We start from the raw sequence: 23,364 nt of genomic DNA, 5'->3' as shown, positions 1-23,364 counted from the left end.
GGTCTGGTGGCTGGAATCCAGGGCCCCAGTGAAAAATGCAAAGCCTGTGCTCCGGGAGAAAGAGGCGCTAGATGGGTTTGTCAACTTTGAGGTTACCTCAGGTCTCCCGCGAAGAGAGTGGGTAAGCTGAGGCAGCTTGGCTCAACCTCCTGCTCCCAGGGGGAAAAGAAAGGGGTAGCCCCGCGGAAGCCTGTCAGCGTGCTCTCCCGGCCTCAGCCCTCTCGGCCCCCACCCCAGCTGAGAAGCTTGGGACCCGGCTAAGGCCACCCCCACCCCACCTCGGGCTCGCACACCGCGTTTCAGGTATGGGGGGAGGCCAGAGCGCGAGTGGCCCACTCTGGGGAAGGATGGAGCACTCCTTCGGGGAAGGAGGACAGCGCGGGGTGGGGCGGCGAACGCGGGGTGAGAAGGGGTGGAGAGTGGGGCGCGCGGGGCACCCGCCCAGGCCCCGCCGCAGTTCCTCCCCGCATTCTAAGGAATCCGCAAGGCCGGGACTCCACGCCCCAGCTCGCGCAGGCTGCCCCTCCCCCGCGCTCCATGCCCGCTCCCCTGCGGGACCCCTTCTCCAAGCACCGCTCTCTCCGGAGCACCCGCCTCCTCGCAGCCCCAGCGCGGGGCGCTCGTTCGCCCGGGCGGGGGCCGCCCCACCGTTCCAGGGAGGGGACCAAGGGCCGGCCTTGGACCAGGCCCTTCCCACCCCTGGCCGGGGGCGCCACCTCGGCCCACCGCGAGCTGCCTCCGGCCGCCTCCGCCCCCTGGGGGTGTGTCCCAGAAGTGGGGGGCGCGGGAGGCCGGGGGAGCGCCGGGGCCGCCGGCCCAGGCCCCCTCCCGAGCGCGCGGAGAATGGTAGGCTCCACTGAAAGTGCCGGGCGGCGCGCGGTGTCCTCCGAGCGCTCACGGCGCTGGGGTCTCGGCGATCGCTGCTCCTCCTCCTCCTCCTCTTTCTCCTCCTCCTCCTCCCCCCGCCGCCCTGCTACCGCCGCGGCTCCGGCTGGAGGCGCCGCTGTCATTCCTGCGCCGGAGGAGCCGGCGCTGCCGGTGCCCGGGGTCGGGGCGCGGGGGAGCCGGGCCCGGGGGACCCAACAGGTAGAGCCGGGGGTGCCCGGCCGCACGCCCCCCGCGTCATGCAGCTCTTTGTCACCTCTCTCGCCCCCAGGCCAAAATCCTGAGCATGATGGAAGACAATAAGCAGCTCGCGCTCCGCATCGATGGGGCGGTCCAGTCGGCCAGCCAGGAGGTGACCAACCTGCGAGCCGAACTCACGGCCACCAACCGGAGACTGGCGGAACTGAGCGGAGGCGGCGGCCCCGGCCCCGGCCCGGGCCCGGGAGCGGCGGCCAGCGCCTCGGCGGCCGCAGACTCGGCGGCGGCGAACATGGAGAACCACCAGCACGGCGCGCAAGGTAGGGACCCGGCGCCCGGGGCGGAGGACCAGCGGCGAGCCGGACCCGGGCCTGGAGGGGGCCGCAGGCTTGGTGTCCGCGACACCGGGAAATCTCCTGTAACCCTTTCCGTCCCGCAGTGGCCACCGCTGCCCCCCTGCCCGGAGTTGCAAGCGGCTGTCATTAAGGAAAACCCGGGTGCAGTGTGCACGGGTTCACACGGTCACACCGGCCCTGGGTGGCGCGAGCGAGGCGCAGCCCGCGGGCCCCTTCCGGCAGCAGAAAGTGCCCTTTAGATGTCACACAGCCCCCGGCTCCATGGGCAAACTTTTCATGCCCGGGCCTTTGCCCCCACCCCCGGCAAGAACGCAAGCCACAGCTCCCCCCAGTTCCGGAGCCGGCTTCCTTTGGAATGACTGCTTCCCTGAGAGCCAGCTCCAGGCTCTGCTGTCTGTCGTTCTGGGGGTAGAGGACTGGGCTGCTTTGCACTTTTCTCCACGGATGCCAAATCCCTTGTCTCCATTGCATCTGGACTTTATTTTCTCCCCATTTGAGATCTCACAGGCGGTGGGATATATCGATGCAACAGTAGATGCCCCGGCTCAGCAGGGAGTTTAAATTTCCAGCAAATATAAACACCAAGAGCACTTTCCAGGGGGGGAAATCTTAGATCTCAAAGGCTGAGTGATGGGCTTCTGTCGAAATGATGGCTTAGATCTTGGGCTGCAGAAAGCTGCCCCTGGAAGGAACTCTTTCTAGTTGAGGAGGGAAGAAAGGCAGCTGGTCTGTGCTGACATTGACAATGATGGAACTCTGAGACCCTCTGCAAGGGTTAAAGGGGAGGAAGCATCCCAAAAATGCGCTGTTTGTTTTCCCTGCATTGGAAAGTAAAAGGGTCAAAGCTGGCTTTCCAGGCTTTTGTCTCTTTCCCTTCTTCTTGCTTAATTGCCCTTTAAGAAACGGGTGTCACTGGTTATTAATATCATTTGCATTGTAAACCAAACTGCTGAAATCCAGAACCTGACAAGAAAAAAAAAAAAAAAACAAAAACGCCGCTCCAGGAGGGTCACTTGGATAAATATGTCACTTGATGAAGTAGGAGGTACCAGTGGCTCAGTGGCTGGAAAGGATTTTCTGGTTTTGTTGTGATTTCAAGAGCTTCTCCTCCGAAGTGTTGAGAGACTGTTTCCCCATGTATGCCAGCTCTCCATCAGTGTCTGTTCCCACCTTCCCCTCCTCGGGGAGGCGTGCTTTTTTGGGGTGTGAGATGTTAAACCTGAACGTTAGCGGGTTTTAGGTTGAATTCCAAGTCAGATCGTCACTTCGTACTTCAGGAGTCCCTCAAAGTCCTAGGAATTGGGGCCGTCCTCTGGTACCAAAGTAGCCATGACGTAATGGTGGGAAGGTGATAGAGATGGTGCTTGCTGCCCAGCGTCCAAGGTGGCTGTCTGGTTATTCTGTCATTGATCCCTTGCTATGTCATCGTGTGTGGAAGATGTCCTTTGCTGGTACCTGGGGGGAGGGGAGGGCAGGGGGGAACATGGCAGCACTTTACTTTTTCTAGGCAGGGACTCTTTCAACATTAAGAAATAGCCAAGAACTGGCGTTTTGCTAAGGATCCAAAAGCCATAGTAAAGGGGACCGAACAATGCTGGTTTATGTGCCACCGCCTGCCCCTGTCCTCAGCCAAGGAAAAGTTAAGTGGCTTTTCTCCGAGTCCTGGGTCTAGTTGCAGACGGAGCATGCTAAGGAGGTCAGTGCGCAGCGATCTCCACGCTCGGCTTGGAAGTTGAGATACTTAGCTGCTGGCGAAACTGTTATTGTGAAGCAACAGGGGGCTGTTTTCTTTTCCTTTTTCTCCTACAAAAATGCACAAGGCAGTGGCAATGGAAATGGCTTCTGGATCTCTCGCTATTCTTAAAAACACACACAACCAGCAGCTCCCTCGGGCTCTTCGGGGCACGCCTGCCCATGCCAGTGGCTGGCCGAGGGTGGCTGGGTGAAGGCTGGTCTTGATTTTTCCTCTGTGTACCGCTGGTGTTTTTTTTTTCAAAACCTTTCCTAGGGGGCATTTCATGATTTTACAATCAGAAAATAAGATGCTAAAGGTTTTAACTCAACTTAATTGTCGGCCGCGTAGTCCTGTAATTGATGTGACTTTGAACTGATGTGATGGTTGAAAAGAAAGCCAGCCCCGCTCTTTGGACAGCCAGTGGGTCGTCATTGGCTCATCTGCACCCATAGGACGTCAGTCCAGCCCTTTGCATAGGATTTAACCTCTGTGGGATTTTTTTGTTGTGTTTGTTTTGTTTTCTCAGCATTCTGCTAGAACAGAACCCTCTGCAGAAGTGGCCTGGTAGCTTCTTCTGCTAGGTGCTTCCGTATGACTAAAGGAAAGTGTTGCATTCTCTCAAGTTCATGGTCGCCTGGGGTTGGTTTCCTCAAGCATCTTCAGAAAACACCTCCAGGAAGGCTCACTGAAGTGCAGCCCCTGGGGGTCCCTGACTGTTCTGAATTAGTCTTCTGTTTTAATTTTGTGTGTGGTGGTGGGATGCAATGGGCCCGAGCCCTAAGAGTATTCAGTGCTATTAGTTATCACTTTTGAGATCAAGGTTTTTGAATGAAATGAGAATCTTTCAAAATGCAAGTGTCGAGCCATCTTTTAACTAAAGGGCATTATGCACATATTCAATGCACGCTAATGTACTTTTAATAATATTAGCACAAATGGTTACGGAGAAGAGTCACCTTTTGCTCTCCCTGCCGAGAAATGGTTAGATCCCTTTTCAAATGTTTTGTTTCCAATGTTTTGGGTTTTTTTTAAAAAAATGAATTGAACAGGCTCATCCACCCACCCTTCGGTGTTTTGTTCCAGTGATGCTATCTGACAGTAGGTAAGTTGATGAAGACAACTGGGTTTTCCTAGAGGGTTCATGCAGTGGGTCGTTTAAACAAAAGATTAACTTGGTTGGTACCCTCCGTGAGCTGGCATGGTTGCTATGTAACGGAGTCTAGAAAGTGAACTGCCGAAAATCTGGGCTTTCGACACTTTGCAGGATCTTCTTTCGGAATCTGTGTTGAAAGAACACTTGGCAGCTGGCCCATCTTCTCTCTCCCTGCTTCCAGTGAGTTGGATAATCCCTAATGAGGATGCTGGCATCCAGTGCCAAGAGCACCGTGCAGGGCGGCGCATTGCACAGCTCCGCAGGCTGCCTCCGGGGTTGGTGGGGTCAGAACGGCCCTTGACAGGTGCACAGAAGGAGCCTTAAAAAGAACCAAGCATTGGTTCCCGTTCGTTGTGTTGTTGGTAGCCAGAGAACGAATTTGTTTAAAGTCACATTTCTAAGCTGTTTTCCTCGGCGTAACATCTCTGGGAAAATGTGTTTAAGATCCTTGCTGTTCTTTGAGGGGAAAATATCGCGGTTTGTTTCTGCGAAGATGTTTTATCTGATGAATGACTAATATTAGATTCAATTGGTTGCTTTGCCGTGCGTAGAAGGAAACAATTAAGCGCCACTGTACCCACTTCAAATAGGTGTTAACTGTATGTAACATAGAAGACTTATGCCCAATAGGATGCCATTAGTTTGGTGGTGTGTTTTTTAAGGAAAGATGTACTTACGTGCTTATGCAAGTGGAAGTACTGAGAGCATCTTTCGTGGGTGGTGAGGACTTACTGCCTATTGCATTTGTTAGGGTGGAGATGGCAAACGTGCCTATTTCCTGCACCTTTAGAAGTTTCTGGAAGTAGATGCAGGTTTAATTTTGTTCTCCCCAGACGTTAAAATCGGCTGTCACTCCAGGTCTGACTGCTCTTACTTAGCGTGACGACGACCCTGGAAACTCTCGGCCGACGGCCGCATTGAACGCGCCAGTCGTCTGCAGAGACCTCGACACTGTTCGTTGCTTTGCAAAATCCGTTTTGTCTTTTGGCACCCCCTTCCCAGTTCACCCCGCCCCTGCTCTCCGTGTTTCAGGTAGACTTTGAACTCTTCTGAGAAAGGGACTTTTCAAACGGCAGCGAGGATAGAACCAAAGGCAGTGGGACCTCGGGGGCCTTCTGCTCGCTTGGCCCAAGTTTCCAGGGCTCATCACGGAGCACGGGCCTCGGCTTCCGAGCTGTAGGGGTCGGGAGAAAGGAGGGTCTCTTCCTTCTCTGGAAGGGCTGTCACGAGATGGGGCGCCAGAACTCTTCCTGAAAATCACCACGCGTGGTCGCAGAGAGACAGATTACTTACAGATCAGCACGGCATGGCTGAAATTAGTTATTGATTGGCTGTTATTTACTGTCTTTCCATTGTCTTTGGAAAATGCCTTCAGAGGACCCCTTGAGTCAAGTTGCTGGTTCTGGTTAATTTCATGCTTTCAAATGTTCATGATTTATTGAGGTCTCTCTACACTTCTGTCACACGAGCCAGAAGTCCCAGCCAATGTGATTTTTATAACAGGAGCCTTGTCACGTGTCCGCCCTGTGGAAGGCAAGGCATGTTCTCGCCATTGCTTTACCCCCTGCTCCCCGAGACTGCTGGCACTTTGGAGGAATCCTGTAGGTTATAATTTGTGACTTCTGCCTGCCAATGAGCTCGTAGCAGATGGGCCTGGCAGGTGGGCAGTGCTCGTGGGCATGCTGCCTCCTCACGGTGCAAGTCGTATGGGGCCCAGAAGGTCGAGCCTGGGGTGTTGGCCGTATTCACTGCACATTAGATCTACGGGGCATGGGTGTGCCTCCGTTACACGGCCAGCGGAAAGGAAATCAACACAAAGCCCTCGGTTCTTTGGAGACCTCGTCCAGGATTGGTTTATCCGAGCATTAGTGGTTGGCTTCTTACCCCCTGCCATCCATCGGGCGAGAACACCGCTCGCTCTGCTGCTGGAGCCAGGGAATGGGTTTTTAAGTGATCTTGTAAATGAGCATTAGTCCGTACTCGCAGGGCGAGTGGCACACGGGACGAAGAGCCGCTCCACCAACCGCCGTCGTTGCCATTTTGTAGTGAACCGCGGGCAGCGCGGGCTCAGCGGAATCGTTTAGGAAAAGGCGGCTGAAGGCGGCAGAGACCGTCCACTGTGGCAGGTTGTCCCTGACGCCTCAGAGCAGGCGAGAGTCCTGCTGGCCCCTGTCACCACCGAGGTTCCCTGCCAGGCCCCTCTCACCCGTGGAGAAGCTGGAGGAAGCGCTTCCTCCTCCCCAAGTGGTTGGAGGAGCCCAGAACCCTCCCGCTTGTCTGACGCCCCTCAGACCTAAGCGGGGCCCGGGCTGGGCTCTGGGTGCGCCTGCTCCTCCCTGGGACGCCCAAGCCGATGAAAGCAGATGAACGGCACCTTAATGAGTTTGGCAAGAACAACTGTTGGAGCAGGTGGCTTCTGTGTGGTGGGAAGTCACTGGCTCCCGATTTGTTTTGGTGGCTTTGTTGACTTGGCCTCGCCGGACCTTCTGGAAAGCTTGTGTCTCCTTCACCCTCTGATGAGTGGAGACCTGGGTGCAAGAGTTTGGATGGAGCTCATGTCCACAGTTCTGCGAGCAAAGCACCCCGGGGCCTCTGGGCTCCCCTCCTGTGTTGTGTACCCAGCTGGGAGGATGGGGAGAAAGGGGGGGAGGAGATCCCTGCCCAGCTCCTCTCATCTTCCCTCGGGGCAGCCGGAGTCCCTCTGCCGGGACGGGAAGGCCTTCCAGTCCCCATAGTGTCTCAGCTCTGCAGACTGAAGTCATGTGAATCATTAAGACCCAAGAGCCCACTGACGGAAGGAGGCCCAGAGCTAATACAGGGATGGGCAAAAGTAGGTTTACAGTTGTAATACAATGATCAGTAAATAATAACACAGGAATAGCTCTGTCTGGTTTGGCTCAGTGGTTAGAGCGTCGGCCTGTGGACCAAAGAGTCGTGGGTTTGAATCCTGTCTAGGGCACGTACCTGGGTTGCGGTTCAGTCCCCGGCCCTGGTTGGGGTCATGCGGGAGGCAACCAGTTGATGTGTCTCTCTCACATTGATGTTTCTCTCTCTCTCCCTCTCTCTCCCCTCCCATTTTATCTGAAAATAAATGGAAAAATTTCGTCGGGTGAGGATTAAAAAAAAATTAAATAAAAAAAATAATAACACAAGAAGAGACTCTGCGGTTCAGATGCTCACAGCTGCAAACCCACACACCTACCCCGGTACTTTACACTCTCCCTTGGTGCTGGTCACGGGGCCCCGAGCTCGCCTCTCGGGTACATCACAGGACACCGGGTGCTCTGGGACCATCCTGACCATGGAGGTTTCTTCCTTTTGATGACAGCAAACTCTGACCGTCTTCCCTCTGCACCAGGTGCTCTTTGTTCTGAGGGATTTTCCGGGCTGATGCTTTAAGTAATGCATTCCGTCCTCACCATGACTTACGAGGCAGGTGCCATCGTACCCATTGTACATATGAGAAGACCAAGGCACGGGAATGATGTTACTTGTTAAAGGGCCAGTCACTCAGCCGGCAGTGACTGATCCGGGGTCTCTGCTGTTTAAACTCAGGCGTGCTTCCCTGTATAGTGTCCTAAGTCAGAAGCATCTTTCGCTTTGTTACATTAGGAGGGCTGAGGGAGCTGCAGGCTCGCCTCCCTTCTTGATGATTATGTCCTCGGTCTAATGGCAGCTCTGGGTCCCAGTGGTGAGTTCTTATGATGGAGAGTTAGGGAAGCATCCATGCCTCTCATTAGGTGTGAGATGAACTGGGAGAGGGAACTTGATCTTGCTTGCAAGGTTAGCGACCCAGGGCTCACCTGTCACCAGGGAAGAGAAGCATCTTCATGCTGGCCTGGGGGCCTCGTACTCCATGGACTTTGTGTGTTTCTCTTTCCTAGGAAGGATGCTTCCAGGCAAAGCTGGAAGTCTGGGGTCCCCTTATTCTCCTTCTAACCCATGTCCTTCCCTTTCCTGGGTTCTCTCCCTGTGGCCTCAGTAGCCTCCAGTGGCCCGAGACCACACCCAACCAAGGACCTGTTCACTTCTTACTGATTCCCTTATACTAGAGGCTCTCAGCCCTGGTGCTGTGGACATTTGGGGCAGGATTATTCTTTGTCGGGGGACTGTCCTGTGCATTGTAAGATGGTTAGCAGCATCCCTGTCTTCTGCCCACTAGATGCCAGTAGAACCCTCCACACCCCGGTGTGACAACCACACATGTCTACAGAAGTTGCCAAAGTGTCCACTGGGGGCCCTGATCATCCTGGGTTGAGAACTGTTTTTTGTGCCGGGCGTTCCTGGAGACCTGGTTGTGAGTTCTAGGATGACAGTTCCGTGGGAGCAGAGTTTTGTCTGTCTGTTTGCTGCTTCATTCAGAGCACCTAGAACAGTGCCTGGCACATAGCAGAAGCTCAGCAAAGAGCTGTTGAATGATGAATGAATGAATGAATGAATGAATGAACCCATGATTATTACAGAGTATGTGAATTTGGTCTATTTATCACGCTCTGCATGGCATCCTGGAAATCGCCCCTTTCATGATAGGTGTTGTAACTGTTTACTTGCCATAGGTCAACATTATTCTAAACCCTTGCTCTGTATTACCTCAGTGGGTCCTTTAAACTACCTACGGAGGTGAGTACTATGTTTGCCATTTTACAGCTGAGAAAACAGAGGCACAGAAAGGGTCTGTGACTCGCCCAGGGTCACCAAACAGGCAAGTAGCAGAGCCAGGATACAAACACAACTCAGTGTGGCCCCAGAGCCTGCCTGCTGCCCCGAGCAGGATGCTCTTCAGCGTTGCGGAGTTTGTCCGTCACTGCCCGAGAAGTCACGTTTGTTCTGAAGCCGGCGCTGTGGCACCTGTAATTAGGGTTTGTGTGTCAGACACCGGGTCGTTCGTCATAAGCCCTCAGAGCACCACTGTACAAAATATGCTTTGTCACCGCCGCAGCATCTGTAGCCAGGGAGAAATGGTGTCTGGCCAGAGGTAAGAGCCAGCTCAGTGGCCAAGCCACGTTCAGATGTGAGAATGTCTCTTCTTACTGCCTCCCTGCTGGGCTTCAGCTGCAGAGAGTCACAGAGAGGACTTGACCTTCTTTCCCGTCTGGGAACAGGACAGCGGACCCCAGGGGCTGCTTAGCAGGGGTGCTAGAAGAGGGATGGTCCAGGATCAGAACTGGAGAGATGGAGAGACTTCCGAGGTCCTCTGAGAGTTCAGTGACAGCAGGGTGCAGTCTTTGTCCAGCCTCCTCTGGGCTTTCCCAGACACTGTGCTTGGAGGACGTTTTCTCATCTCACTTTCATAGCGTGGTGGCAGAAATTCGGTCGGCGGGAAGAGACAGACTGCACGCACTCGGAGGATTAGAAAATGACTGTTTAACGCTCACCGGTGCTGGCCCAGGGGAGTCACCTCCAAAGACTGAGCCCTGAGCCAGGTTCCAGCCTCCTTTTATACATGATAAGCTTCCAGGTATTTGGGGGCTTTTAGTTCCACTGTAGTTTAGGAGGTTGGCAGATGTCAGGGGATTAAAAAAGCCAGGGGCAGGGTCTCTGCACTGCCTAAGGGGGTTGTCTGCAGAAGGCTTGCTTTCTCATTAGCACAGGGAGGAGGTAATGTTATCACCCATTTTACAGATGGAGACACTGAGGCCTAGCAAGGTTGCTTTTCCAAGCTCTGGAAAGTGGTCATCTACTGAGGAAAAGGACCCAGCGCCTGCCACTTCACGGCGACAAGAATGTCAGGATGTGGTGGCCAGGCAGGACGGTTTTACCTCTTTGCTCCGTGCTTCCCCTCCCACAGCCCCTCCTCTTTCTTCCCCCTCCTCTCTCTGTCTCCATCCGTCTTGAGAGACGGGGCACATGTGTCCAGAGACCGTAGGTTTAATAAGATACGGACCAAGTTATCTTGGCGATCATAGTCTGGTAGGTGTGACTGGCATGGAAACATAATTACATTTTATAATAAAGGTCTAGACAGGTGTAATGGGAAACTGGATGGTGAGGCGACAGATACAGAAGCCTTCACAGTTGTACATGACAGTGGCAATAGGGAATAAAAACCTGCTGGGAAGATGCATGAATGTCGCTACCAAAGGTTAAACTGACCAGGAGAGATCACACAGGGGTGCAACCTTCAGGATAGGTTGGGACTGGACGTTGCCGAGAACAGCTGCTGGCTGGGACCTTCTCCCCCAGAGGAGAAGGGAGATGTGGATGATACAGGGTTTAGATCTTGAATATCCTGGTTTTTTCCCCCTCCAAAGAGAATACACGAAATGAACTTCAGTAGGCCCTGCCTCCTTTAAAATAAGCTCTCCCCTTTTATTATCTTCCTGGCCAAGGCTGGGGCTTCTTCTCAGCGGCAGCAAATGAATCGGCTCATTTTCCTTGATTAACTTGAACTTTTCGAAACCAGCGGATATGGTGTGTGTCGTTCATTCGGCACACGCACCTCAGAACACAGTGGGGTTTTCTGCCCCCCCCCCCATTCTTGCCATTGGAAATCCTGTGCTCACCAGTTCTCGATGACAGCAAGGTGTGGAATTTAGAAATTTGATACTGACCCTGGAGAGTACAGTTGTGGTACCACAGAACATGAAAAACGATGGCTGGGAAAACCAGACCTATGCCGATAGGTGTGTTGATGATCTTAATGAAGGTGTCCATCAGGTGTAGTGCTTTTCCTGCTCCTGCGAGGGTTGCTATGCATAGCGAGGGAAGATGGGAACATTGGACACATCTGTAGGTTTAGGTAACCGAAAGGCAAGGCCCGGCTGCTGTTTTGTGGGTACTGTCAGCCCATTCGCTAGCAGACATTGAAGTCTTAACACAAGTCTTGCAGAGAGAGACTGTGATTCCAACGCCAGCTGTCTGCTGTGCAGGTCATACCCGTGGCCGGCTCACAGGGGTGGGAGCGTCCAGCCCGCGAAATCAGTACCAGCTAACATCACACGCCTCACCAAATTAGCCTGACCAAACACAGCAGGCTCATTTTTTCTTCTTTTTTTAGAGAGAGAGGAAGGGAGAAGGAGAGATAACAACATTGATGAGAGAGAAAATCGATTGGCTGTCTCCTGCATACCCCCCACTGGGAATCGGGCCCACAACCTGGGCATGTGTCCTGACTGGGAATCAAACCGGCGACCTCTTAGTGTTATGGGTTGATGCTCAACCACTGAGCCACACTGGCCGGGTAGCACGCTCATTTTTAAGTTGATAATTTTGTATGGCCTGGGAATGAAGTTATAAATATCCAATTGGCCCTTGGCAGAGAAAAGGTTCCCCACCCCGGGACCTTGTTACTACTCAGCTGGCCAGCACATGGTTTGGTTTTACCATGGGCCAACCTAAAACCCCCTCCCACACCTTCACTGTTATCACCTTGCCTCTAATGCAGAAAGGCTCGGTCCAGCAGCCTCCGTTTACAAAGGCCCGCATTTCCAGGATTGCATTTGGCCACCATCGTCCCCTCCTCTCCTCTGCACCCCGGAAGGCACTAGGGAGGCACTGGGGTCCATCAGCAGCTGTTGGTGGTATACAGAGACATTCGCAGGACGGCTCCGTGGACCCTACCAGCTGGCTCGTGTGATTGAATTGAGGTAGACGCCGTAATATGTTTCTCAAATAAAGAAATGGAGGCTCAGTGACTGGAGCGGACTTGTCCAAGATTATTGAACTGGTCATTAAACCAAATCTCCTCTCCCCCCATGCCAGACCGGGCCAGGCTGCCCAAAGCTTACAGTTGGATTGGGTCTGACCTTGCCTTGGACACTCCCTCTTGGGCATGGGCCCCCCTGCCTTATAAGGCTTGTGTGGTGACAGCATCACCCCACGCTGTGCTCACTTCCTCTAAGCCCCATGTCCAATGTCTACTCATGGCGAAGGGAAAACTCCGTTTTACAAATTTAATCCTGTTTTTCATGCTTCTTTCATCATTTCAGTGGAGTGTTCTAGGTACATGCCTTTGACTGGGAATCAAACTTGAGACCCTTCGGTGTTCGAGTTGGTGCTCTAACCACTGTATCACACTGGCCAGGGCTTTTTTTTTTTTTTTGAAGCGAGAGTATTTTTTTTTTTTTTTATCCTCACCCAAGGACATTTTTCCATTTTTTGTTCAGGTAGAGTGGGAGGGAGAGAGAGGAACTGAGAGAGAGAGAGAAACATCGATGCGAAAGGAACACATCGAGTGGCTGCCACCCGCACAACCGACCAGGGCCGGGGACAAACTGCAACCGAGGTACGTGCCCCTAGCGGGAACCGAACTCGGGTCTCTCAGGACCGCAGGCCGATGCTCTAACCACTGAGCCAAACTGGCCAGGGCACAGAGAGTATTTTTAAGGTTCAAATGTTTTGGTACTTTTGAGTTTTAGATTTGTATTAGCAGTAAACATTTAAGGCCCCCCCCCCCCCCCCCCCCCCGCCAATAGATATTATTTTGTGTATTTGTGAAAGGGCTTCTTGATTTGGTTTGGAGGTCACAGCAATGCTTCCTCTTTCTGGTTTGGGTTATGGAACTAATGTAGGACTTGGCAGACTTTTCCTGTAAAGGGCCAAGACAGTAAATATTTTAGGCTTTGGTGGCCACAGAGTCTCACAGCTTCCCATCCCTGCTGTGGGAACGCAAAAGCCCCATCGACATTAGGTAAATGAATGAGTGTGGTTGTGTTCCAATAAAACTTTATTTACAAAAACAGGCAGCCCCTGGGCTAGCATTTGCTAACCCCCAAGCCTGTGGTTCTCTTTCATCTGCCTTCTGACCCATTTACAGCCAGCATCTTCATGGTGTTCAGCATACAGGAGGCGCTTAACAAATGGTGATTAAATGAATCAACTAAATTAAATTAAGCTAGTGAAATTAACACCACTAGATTATGGTGTTAAAGGAGCAGAAATGAGAAGTTAATTACCTGGGGTTGTAATGGTTAGCCAACAAGAGAAAGAGACATTTGTTGCTGGCTCTGTGGTTTGAGGTGAAGTGACTTGTCATCATCACTGACCTTAAAAGAGCTGTGAAGGGACAAGGAGTCACTGACCGTGGTAGGACCCAGGGCGAGGCACTTGGCATCTGGGCCTGTTTCCTTATTTATGAAATGAAGAGGGCACCTCCGTCGTCAAGCTCCTGGAGCAGATGCATGGGTTTAAGGAAGCAGACAGACCGATGCGGATGTGTCTGGTGATACATCTTGGGCTTGTGGGACATTCCGGCTGTCAGTTCCCACGTCTCACATGAGGCGGATAACACCTCCGTCATAAGGTGATCGGGATGGTTTGATTCAGGGTTTCTCGACCCCCGCACTGTTTATATCCTGGGCCAGAAAATTATTTCCTGTGGGGGGTTGTCCTGTGCATTGTAGGATGTTTAGCCGCATCCCTGGTCTCTACCCACGAGATATTAGTAGCATCCCCATAATATGACAACCTAAAGAGTCTTCAGGCATTGCCAGATGTTTTTCCCCGGGGGAAATCACTCCCTGGGTGGGAACCACTGGTTTAACAACAACACGTACTGTGTCTGGCACAAAGCGCGGCAGACTTGGGGATTCAATAGATAGAATACTTCATTAATAATAGCATATTGTACTGAACTCTGGATTCTCCCTCCTTTGATGAAATTTTCTTCATTTCCCCAGCTGATTTCTGACTCCCAAAGGCAAGATTAGGCATTTTTGTTCCAGATCCCAGGTCCTTCTCCTGGAATTTTTGTGTTGCTTAGATACCTTGCTCCTGGGAGGAGCCAAACTTCCCGTGATGTCCTGTTGCCTAGGCTTTCTAGCCCTTTTAACACACAGGTACCCGAGACATGTTATTTGAGGTTATGGTTAGAATCCATAAATGGTTCTTCAAGAAATCATCCAGATGTCTGCAACCTGGAGGGTTAAGGACTGAAAAGCTGGACTCACAGAGGCTGGCAGGCTAAAGTAGGAGGTTGTACATGACGAAATAGATGCTGTACCACCTACCGGCACTAGCACAATCATCACTTGCTAGTCAGTTTCCAGTGGTTTACACTTTAGCCAAGGTGGCAATTCCACATCACTAGTTTACATCTGGACTTAAGGTTTTTGCCGTTCATGTTCCTATTGGAACAGTGGTCCCCAGTTATTACATATGCTCTTGTTATTGATAAGAGAGAGATTGATTTTGAACTAATTCTGGCCCCTAAATATTAATAGTTGTATTTTTTTCTGCTTGAGAAAATACATAAATACAAAGAATACGTTGAATTCAGTAGCATTGTCAAATAGGTGCTTCTTCTGCATCTGCATATACTTGAAAAATAATGGTACACAGATGAAAAATGATACATTTTGTCTGAGGGCTGCACGCTGGAGACATGTGGATTTTGGACTTCCTGTGAGTCACTCTGTGGCCCTCAGATGGGGAACTCTGCTACTGAATACATGTAGACGTGTGTGTTCAGCCTGTTCAGTGTGGTTCTCAGCAATGCCATGTGCAGGCAGGTGCTTGATTCGTGCCTTAGAAAAGTATGGCCGCCCTGGTCAGTGTGGCTCAGTTGGTTGAGTTTTATCCTGTGCCCTGGAAGGCTGCAAGTTCGATTTCTGGTCAGGGCACATGCCCGAGGTGCAGGTTCGATCCCTGGCCGGGGTGCATTTAGGAGGCCACCTATCAACATTTCTCTCTCTCTCTCTCTCTCTCTCCATCTCCCTCTCGCTCTAAAATGAATAAGAACATAGAAAGAGAGAACGAAAGAAAGAGAAAACAAGAGAGAGAGAGAGAATGCAAGAGAGGACGAGCGCACAAGGGAGGGGGAGAGAGAGAGAGACAAAGAAACAAAGAAAGAAAATTATGGCTACTGCCTCAGGACTTTGGGTCTCTGCTGATCTTAAAAGATTCTTCTGTTCTTCAAATTCAACTCTTCCTTGTTGTGATACAGTCAGATCAGTCTATGATTTGAGCCCTCTACTTAAAAAAAAAAACAACAACCCTCCTTTATTTCAGCAAAAATTACTACAGTGACTTCCTCGCATGAATATTGGAAAGCACCAGTCATAGTCAGAATAACAGAAGTGGCCCTAAACTAGATTTTGAGCAATATGATTTGATTGGCCAACTGCCATCACTAACCAGCGTCATCCTGCCCCATCCCCATCTAACTCCTAAAACCCCTCAAGCATGTGATCCATCATATCATTTTCTCATTTATGCCAGCGCTGGATAATGGCCTAATCTCTCCAGCAGCATTCAGATTTATTGAAGGAGATGGCATTTACAAAATCATTCCACTGTGCTACTGCAAACATCCCAGGCTGCTACCCATGGTCTTAGAAACCTTCGTTCTAACCATGGTTTATTGCCTGCAATTAAAATCACCTGGAAGACCCACGTAAATGGTTGTCATTTCTTTTCTTTTGTGTTAATATTTGGCTGGTGGCCCACCTAGGACGTAGGGGCGAACGTTAGAGAGAGGCAGGTTTCAGCTCTCAGCAAGGCCAGTCTTGCTCAGGATGAGAGGCGTCCGGGGGGAACGTGGTCATCACAGGAGCCTGGATGACCATCTGCCAGGCGTGTTAGCAGACCTGCTCCCTGCTCTGTTCAGAAGAAGAAAATATGTGCAACCGCCAATGTGATCTGGTCGATTGGCATCTTCCCTTTATTTTGCCTTCCGATGGAGCATGGAAGAAAATGAAGTTTAGCAGCCACATTATGCCATCGTGTGGGTGCAACCCAGAGAAACGTGGAGAGGCAGTGAATACTGGGAAGCGTTTTGCTGGCTCCAATGGAGCCGGACGACTTGCTTGAACAAATTAAGATGCTCACGCAAGTTCAATACTTATAGCGTAGGCCAGAAATCTCTGGAGCCCGTTGCCTGGATGCATATCCGGTTCACACTTCGTAGCTGCATAAGGTGGGCACGTTGCTTTCCACTCTCGGCCTCAGTTTCCTCGCGGAGCTAACCCCGATCCCGACTCCCCAGAGCTGTTGCCCGGAGCAGTGCGTGGAACTAGCGGAGTCCATCAATGTCGTAAACGTCGTAAACGGGTGCCGTCAATGTGCGTTGCCCGGTAGCATCTCTGCAGACACCCGGAGGGAGCCCGAGCTGCTCCTACTTCCATTTGTTCTTTCCATGAGCTGTCACTAAGCACGTTTTCTGATTGACCAGCAAGGTGATGGGTACCATGGAGACCAGGACCAGGACAGACGAGGCGCTGGCCTTCTGGGGAAGCCAGAGAAGGCAGGAGCAGCAGGGAGGGGCCCGGCGTGCGGCTCCAGAGGACTGGGAGGTGCCGACCTCCACAGTGGCTTGTGATGCCACCTGCATGGGCGAGGACGTGGGTCACGTCACTCCCACCTCCAGCCCCCATGACGTGGAAGAGGCTCGCTTAGGAGCTGGGACGTGGGCTCAGTCCAAACGAGCGCGTTGGGTGTGACCTCCCTGAAGTTCGTCCCATTTCTGAATCTCTACAACTTGTCACCTTTACCAGCATCACCGAGTCAGGCAGTTCCACCCTAAGGAATATCTTAATGCAGACAGGGTTTTTTTAAGGAGTGTGGCCTTTCCTGGGTTAGGCCTGTGACTGCAGTAAGACATGCAAGAGAGGGGCTCAGAAAAGTCTGGCGGAGAGAAGAGGGAAGCACTAGAGCAAAGCACGCCTGTGGGTTATGATATCACAGAACGTCTATACCACACTGGAAGGGACATTGAAGACTACCTCATCCCGCCATTATTTTGCAGTTGGAGAAACTGAGGCCAGAAAGCACAAGGGAGCTGACAGAGGTCTCATAGTGCTTTGTAGCAGAGTCCAGGCTACAGTGGTGAGGCTGGCTTCCCGGTCCAATACAGGTCCCCCTGATCTCACACGCCCAGTGCAGGGTCCATGCTGGAGCCCACGTACACAGGTCCCTGCTGCAGATCCCAGCAGAACCCTTAATGCATCATGAGCATGTCCCTTCTGTGCCCTCAGGGAACTTCCATTCTGAACCCAGCAAGTGGAAAACAGAGGAGCCCTCCAGTATGGAGTTTATGGTTTGATCTTGTTCACCAGCGAGCGTAGAAGAGGATGATTTAAAAAAAACAATAAAGCACAAGCCAGATACCCAAATTAAAACACTAAATTTTCTTGGAGTTTATGTGCTCTGAGCAATGTAAATAAAGGTAAGAGCTGGGCCCCTCTGCCCATAAATCAGCCTCAGCCAAAGGCTTGCTCCCCTGGTTTGTTTGGGCATGTTAACCCATCACCCACACCTCTTGGCATTTCCAGGATACGGGGGGAGGGTTCCATTTGTCATCCTGATTGTCCTCCCCTGGGTTTCTCGGAGCAGCAGTCTCCGTGTTGCCTTTTGCATGAAATATTAAGGTAGGGATAGAACCAGGGCATTTCAGTGCAGGCCGGATACACTTGGGAAGGCTGCTTTTCCGCCCTCATGGCCTCATTTGCATTTGGTTTGCTCCCAACCATTTGTAATATAGTGGTGGGTGTCCATCAAATAGCTATTAACTCTTCTGCCAGCTCCTAAGGGGGCTGTCGGGGTTGCATCTTACAAGTTCAGGGGATAACATGGCCCCTACCTTTGGTCCTTCAGTTGGTGTCATGAGCCACTGTGGATGTTAGAACTTTCCATTTTTATTTAGTCTCTCAGGAACCCTGCAAGACAACAGCCTTGATTGTGTGACTAACGCTCCTTTAACTGGACTCCGATTCCTGGGTTTAACCAACAGTTCTACCACTTCCTAGCATGTCATCCTGTTGGCTCACATGATGGATGTTTTCTCATCTGTGTAATGGGGCTGATACAGGTTTTTCTAAGAATTAAGGGAGTTAATATATGTGAACCCCCGTGCATGGCACCTGTGTGCTAAGGAGTCAATAAGCATCAGCTGTGAGTATTTAAAACTATGGCCCAAAGTCTCTCATAGAAGATCCCTAGGGCCCACGGGGAACTTCTTTTGGGAGTGGCCACAAAAGCATTTGGGGAGGAGCTAGTTTAAGTTAGAATCTTGGTGTTTCAAGGATAAATCCAGAGTGTTTAAAGCCTCAATGTCCTCATTTCTTTTGTGGTTTGATCTATGGCGTTTCCCATTTGACGGTGGCAGAAGGGACTTCCCGAGTGCCCAGTGCTGTCTGTGCTCACCTCAAACACACCCAACCAAAGTCTTTTCTCCGACAGCTCGTGCACCATCTTTCCTGGGAGAGAGCGCCCCACTCGCTCACTGAGAGACCCTCTGTTCATTCTGGGAGTATTTTTTCTCAGTTATATATAGTTTGCCTGCTGCTATTTCAAGCTCTTATTGTTAAGAAAAGAGAGAAGGGCCTTGAGTGCTGAGCGGCTGCAGCTGAATCCAGCACCTGCTTCACTCCCATTGGTGAGTTTTGTTCAGGCTGCAGGATGGGCTGTGTGAGATGTGTGGCCCATGTCCATGGAAACACACTGGAAGGTTGCCCTAGCATGCCCTAGTGGTGAGTGAGGATTCTGCACGGGAAGCTCATGATCCCCTTCTGTTTCCCACTAGTTGCTTGACTGGACAGATCACTTTCATGTTTGAGCCTCAGTTTCCCCATCAGTAAAATGAGAGGAAAAGAGTAGATGGAGCCCTGGCCGGCGTGGCGCAGTTGGGTGAGTGTTGTCCCATGCACAAAAAGGTTGCTGGTTCAATTCCTGGTTAGGGCACATGCCTGGGTTGCGGGTTAGATCCCCAGTAGGGGGCGTGCAGGAGACAGCTGATGAATGTTGCTCTCACATCAATGTTTATCTCTCCCTCTCCCTTCCTTTCTCTCTAAACATCAATTAACTATTCTTTAAAAACCAAGAATAGATGGATCATAGCTTCATGTTGCATTTCTTGGGCGTCTGCTGTGTGGCAGGCTCTGTCCTGAGGTTATGGAGCTCACAAGCTGCTGGGGCAGAGGGAGGGTGATGGCATCCATCAGGGTGATGATGACATTGACACTGACTAGTTGCTGAGGGAGGACAAGACCATATTCTAAAAGCTTTATATGTATTTCTGTGTGTACTCCTCACCTGAAGCATTATTTGTCCAATTTTTACAAACAAGGCAACTGAGGCACAAGGATTTAAGCAATGTGTCCATGCTCACACGGTAGATAGAGTTTAGACGTGAACTTTGGTCCCATGACCCACCCCACACACAGCACCAAAGCCTGTTTTTAACCAGCATATGCGCCTCTCTTCTGTGGAAGCATATAATTACGCTACACTGTGATCAGGACTGTGATAGTAATACCTGGAAGGTATAAAGAGTGTCGACAAGGGGCACTCCACCCAGGCTGAGGGAGGGACTCGGTGATGCCCGCCAAGGAGGCTGTGCCTGAGTTGAGTCTAGAAGGACAGGTGAGTCTTCTCTAGACCGAGAAGAGGTAGGGGGGCCCTGGGCAGGGCTTGCTGCAGGAAGACAGACACGGGGTGATGCGTGGCTTGTAGGGGGAACAGCCAGTGTTTGGGTTGGGCCCCAGGTCTGGGTGTGATGGGAGAAGGGGGAGCTGAGAGAAAGCGGATGAAGGTGGGAATGCAGGTGGAGAAGAGAAATTTGGAAGAGTCTTGTAGACCAAGGCAAGGAATCTGTATTTTACCCATGTACGATGGAAGAGGCATTGAATCATTTTTTTTTTAATTGTGGTGAAAACACACGTAACACAAAATTGACCATTTTAACCATTTTAAAGTATATAATTCAGTGGTACTAAGTATATTCACAATGTTGTGTACCCATCACCACCATCTAGTTCCAGAACATCTTAATCACCTGGAACAGAAAGAGCCCTGTACCCATTAAGCCTTCATTCATTTTCCCCCTCCCCAAAGCCCCTGGCAACCATCTGCTTTCTGTCGCTGTGGATTTGTCCATCCTGGACATTTCATATAAATGGAATCATACACAATATGACCTCTTATGTCAGGCTTAATTCACTTAGCATAATGTTTTCAAGGTTCATCTGTGTTGTGGCATGTATCAAAACGTCATTCCTTTTCATGGCCGAGTAATATTCTGTTGTCTGGATTATACCACATTTTAATCTATTCATCATCCGATGGGTGTGTGAGTTGTTTTTACCATTTGGCTATTGTGAGTAGTGGCATTGAATCATTTTGAATTAAGTTTTGACCTCAGCTCCTCAGATCAATTTACTGTAACCCTGGTCCCATTGAGCATCAGTTTACCCACCTGTATAATGGTGAGATCTGTGTGTGTGTGCATATGTTTATATGTGATTGTGTGCAGTCTCCAGAAGCGAACCATCTGCTGCTCCCTCAATTGTAACAAGAAACTTAGATGCCTTTGAAATTGTAACAGGAAACTTAGATGCCTGGAGAATTCTATTTAAAATCAAAGTGCAAGTTTCCTCAGGGGTCAAATGGGGCGGATCAGAGCACCCACTTCTGAGAGCTGTTGAGGTTATTAAATGTGTTCGTTTCCGGAAGGCACAATGACAGCGCTCAGCAGACCGGAAGCACCCAGCGGGTCGCTGTGGCCGTCACTGGAACCGTCATCCTCGTTGTTGGTGGCACGGACTTCACTGTGCCCACCTTCTCTGGGCAGTGGGAAGCTGGGGTAGGTTTCCTGGGTCGCGGCCAGTCCACGAGGGAGCCCTACTGGGTAGATTGTGGGCACGTGTTTTCTGGAGATCTGTGACAGTGTCACTGCGGAAGTACCCTCCTCTTCGCCTGTTCTTTCTAAAAGACTTACCGAGCCCTTGTTACGGGGCTGCACTGTGCCCGGTGATGGAGGAGGGCAGTTGTTTAGACCCAGCCCCTGTCCCGGGCATTTATAATTTAGTGCTTATAGCAACAGATAACGACAAGCCCAGGCTCTAGGGTGGACGGCCTGGAACTGAGTCCTCTCTCCACTGCTGTGTGCCCTGGGCAAGTTATTAACCTCTCTGGGTCTCAGTCTCTCCGCCTGTAAAATGGCACAGTACAGTCAAGTCTAGCTCATCCTGAGTTTCAGGGGAGGTGGTGAATTGCGAAAGCACTTGGTATAGTGCCTGGTACCTAACAGGCTCTTCTCTGATTTTTTTTTTTTTATCCTTACCCGAAGACATTTTTTTGATTTTTTTGTTCAGATAGAGTGGGAAGGAGGGAGAGGGAGAGAGAGAGAGAGAGAGAGAGAAACATCGATGTGAAAGGGACACATCAAGTGGCTGCCACCCGCACAACTAACCAGGGCCGGGGACAAACTGCAACCAAGGTACGCGCCCTTAGCAGGAACCGAACCCGGGTCTCTCTGGACCACAGGCCGACGCTCTAACTGCTGAGCCAAACCAGCCAGGGCTGATTTTTTTTTTAAGAGGAGAAAACATGTGCATAAGTTACATAATACAAGTTGGAATTTCTAAGAGAAGTTTCAACAGCCTTTGGACGTTCAAAGGAGAGAGAATCTCTCTGGCTAAAATGGAGTCTAGAAATTTGGGGACCTTGTGGAGAAATAATACCAGCTCTGGGCGTCTGGTGCTCCTGTGCTCTGGGAGCTGTGCTAAGCACCTTTAATTTTAGTTTATTTGACGACGTACCTGCAAAGTGGTGCCCTGTGTTAGGACGGATTAGGTTTGTTTTGTTGTGTTTTGTTTTTAGTTTTTCTTTATCGATTTTAGAGAGAGAGGAAGGGAGGGGAGAGAGAGATAGAAACATCGATGAGAGAGAACATCAGTTGGCCACCTCCTGCATGCTCCTCACTGGGGATTTGGCCCATAACCTGGGCATGTGCCCTGACCAGGAGTTGAACCGGTGACCTCTTGGTGCATGGGTCAGTGCTCAGCCACTAAGCCACACCGGCTGGGCGGATTACATTTTTAAACTTGCTCGACAATCTTACTTGTTGGATTATCCTGTTTTTAGATGAAAACAAGGCCTTGTCCAAGGTCACCCAGCATGGACGCATTGAGCAAAGGAATTGAATTCAGGCCTGTCTGCCCCCAGAGTCCCACTAGGGGGCCCCTTGCAAGTGATTCCCAGTGGGTAATCCACGTGGGACTGGAAAATGCTTTGGTGTAGGTGATCCACAAAGTGATTCCCCTTCTGCAAGGAATTTAAGTGGACAGTAAATCTGCATTTTGTGACTTCAATGTCACATTCAAAAGAAGCAGACCTGGACTGGTATAGGGTGGCAGATGCCAACTGGAACACCACCAGGGGCAAGGGGCTCTGATCAGACTGGTCTGGGTTCAAGCCTCAGCCCTGCCACCTGCTAGCTGTGTGTGACCTTGAGCAAAGTACATGGTCTCGCGAAGCCTCAGATTTGCCATCTTGAAAATGGACATGGTAGCAGTACCTATACTACAGGGGTGCTGTGAAGATCCCCGGAGACGGTGTGTGGGTGCTAAACATCAGCCAGAGCGTCCTCATTGTCACAGTCGATGTGCCGGTTCGGTGGCTTAGGTAGGTCCTTGTCACCTCCGCTTGTCCTGGAAGCAGGAGCTGACCTGCCAGCCTGTCCGTGTAGGAACCTCCTTGCTGGCCTGGGGGAGGACCACAGAGCAGATGGACAGCTCCAGGGGGACACTTTCCTGGAGCCTCGACCTCCCGGGGGAGCTGCCGAGTGAAAAGACAATTATAGAGAGGAGGCCGAATCCTTCGTGCGCGGTCCGCCGGGGCCTGGACCAGGGCCACCCAAGTCATTTGTCATCTGCTAATGGGGCTAATCAATGGCTGGAGGGTGGAAAGAGGGGAGCTTCCGGCCCACTGCAAGCAGATCCATACCAGGGTCTTCAGAGTGACTGTTCTTTCTCAACGATAGATGCTGCCTTTCGCAGATAGATTTCTGTTGCTTCCGAACGCAGAAGTACGTGTTTAATCCACGCGATCATTTAAGTAGCGCCCTGGTTCTACTCATGTCTGCTGTGTCTTTTAACCCTCTCTGCTCTGCAAGGCCCTGGGGTATGAGAAGCCCCTGGGGCCGGCTCCCCACCGCCACGCCTACCTCTCAGGACCCCACTGACTCCCGAAGGCCTCTGCTTTGCTCTGACTCCCAGGGCCCAGCCTGCTTTCTTTGCTCCTCTGTCCCTGCTCCTCTGTCCCTGCCATCGACCCCTGAGACTGGCCACAGAATGAGACCCTGTGCCCAGGCCTGCCTTCTT

At 51.3% G+C, this 23,364-nt stretch overlaps 1 protein-coding gene across 2 annotated transcripts in view; it reads left to right on the top strand.

Moving 5' to 3' along the window:
* The first annotated feature begins 900 nt into the window (after positions 1-900).
* Positions 901-23,364, top strand: part of KAZN (kazrin, periplakin interacting protein) — a 398,743-nt gene continuing 376,279 nt past the window's right edge. The window contains exons 1-2 of one of the 2 annotated variants that reach the window (XM_036256064.1): positions 911-1,086; positions 1,157-1,403. In XM_036256064.1, the coding sequence (XP_036111957.1) occupies positions 1,172-1,403 (232 nt within the window). In that variant the 5' untranslated portion in view covers positions 911-1,086; positions 1,157-1,171. Of the gene's footprint in view, positions 1,404-23,364 lie in introns of both variants that reach the window. The other variant, XM_036256063.1, reaches the window with a different exon arrangement.

Source organism: Molossus molossus, unplaced genomic scaffold (genome assembly GCF_014108415.1).
Source record: "Molossus molossus isolate mMolMol1 unplaced genomic scaffold, mMolMol1.p scaffold_m16_p_12, whole genome shotgun sequence".
In the NCBI taxonomy this organism is placed as follows: Eukaryota; Metazoa; Chordata; class Mammalia; order Chiroptera; family Molossidae; genus Molossus; species Molossus molossus.
Note: the sequence above shows the minus strand (reverse complement) of the source record. Positions and strands in the feature narration are given on the sequence as shown.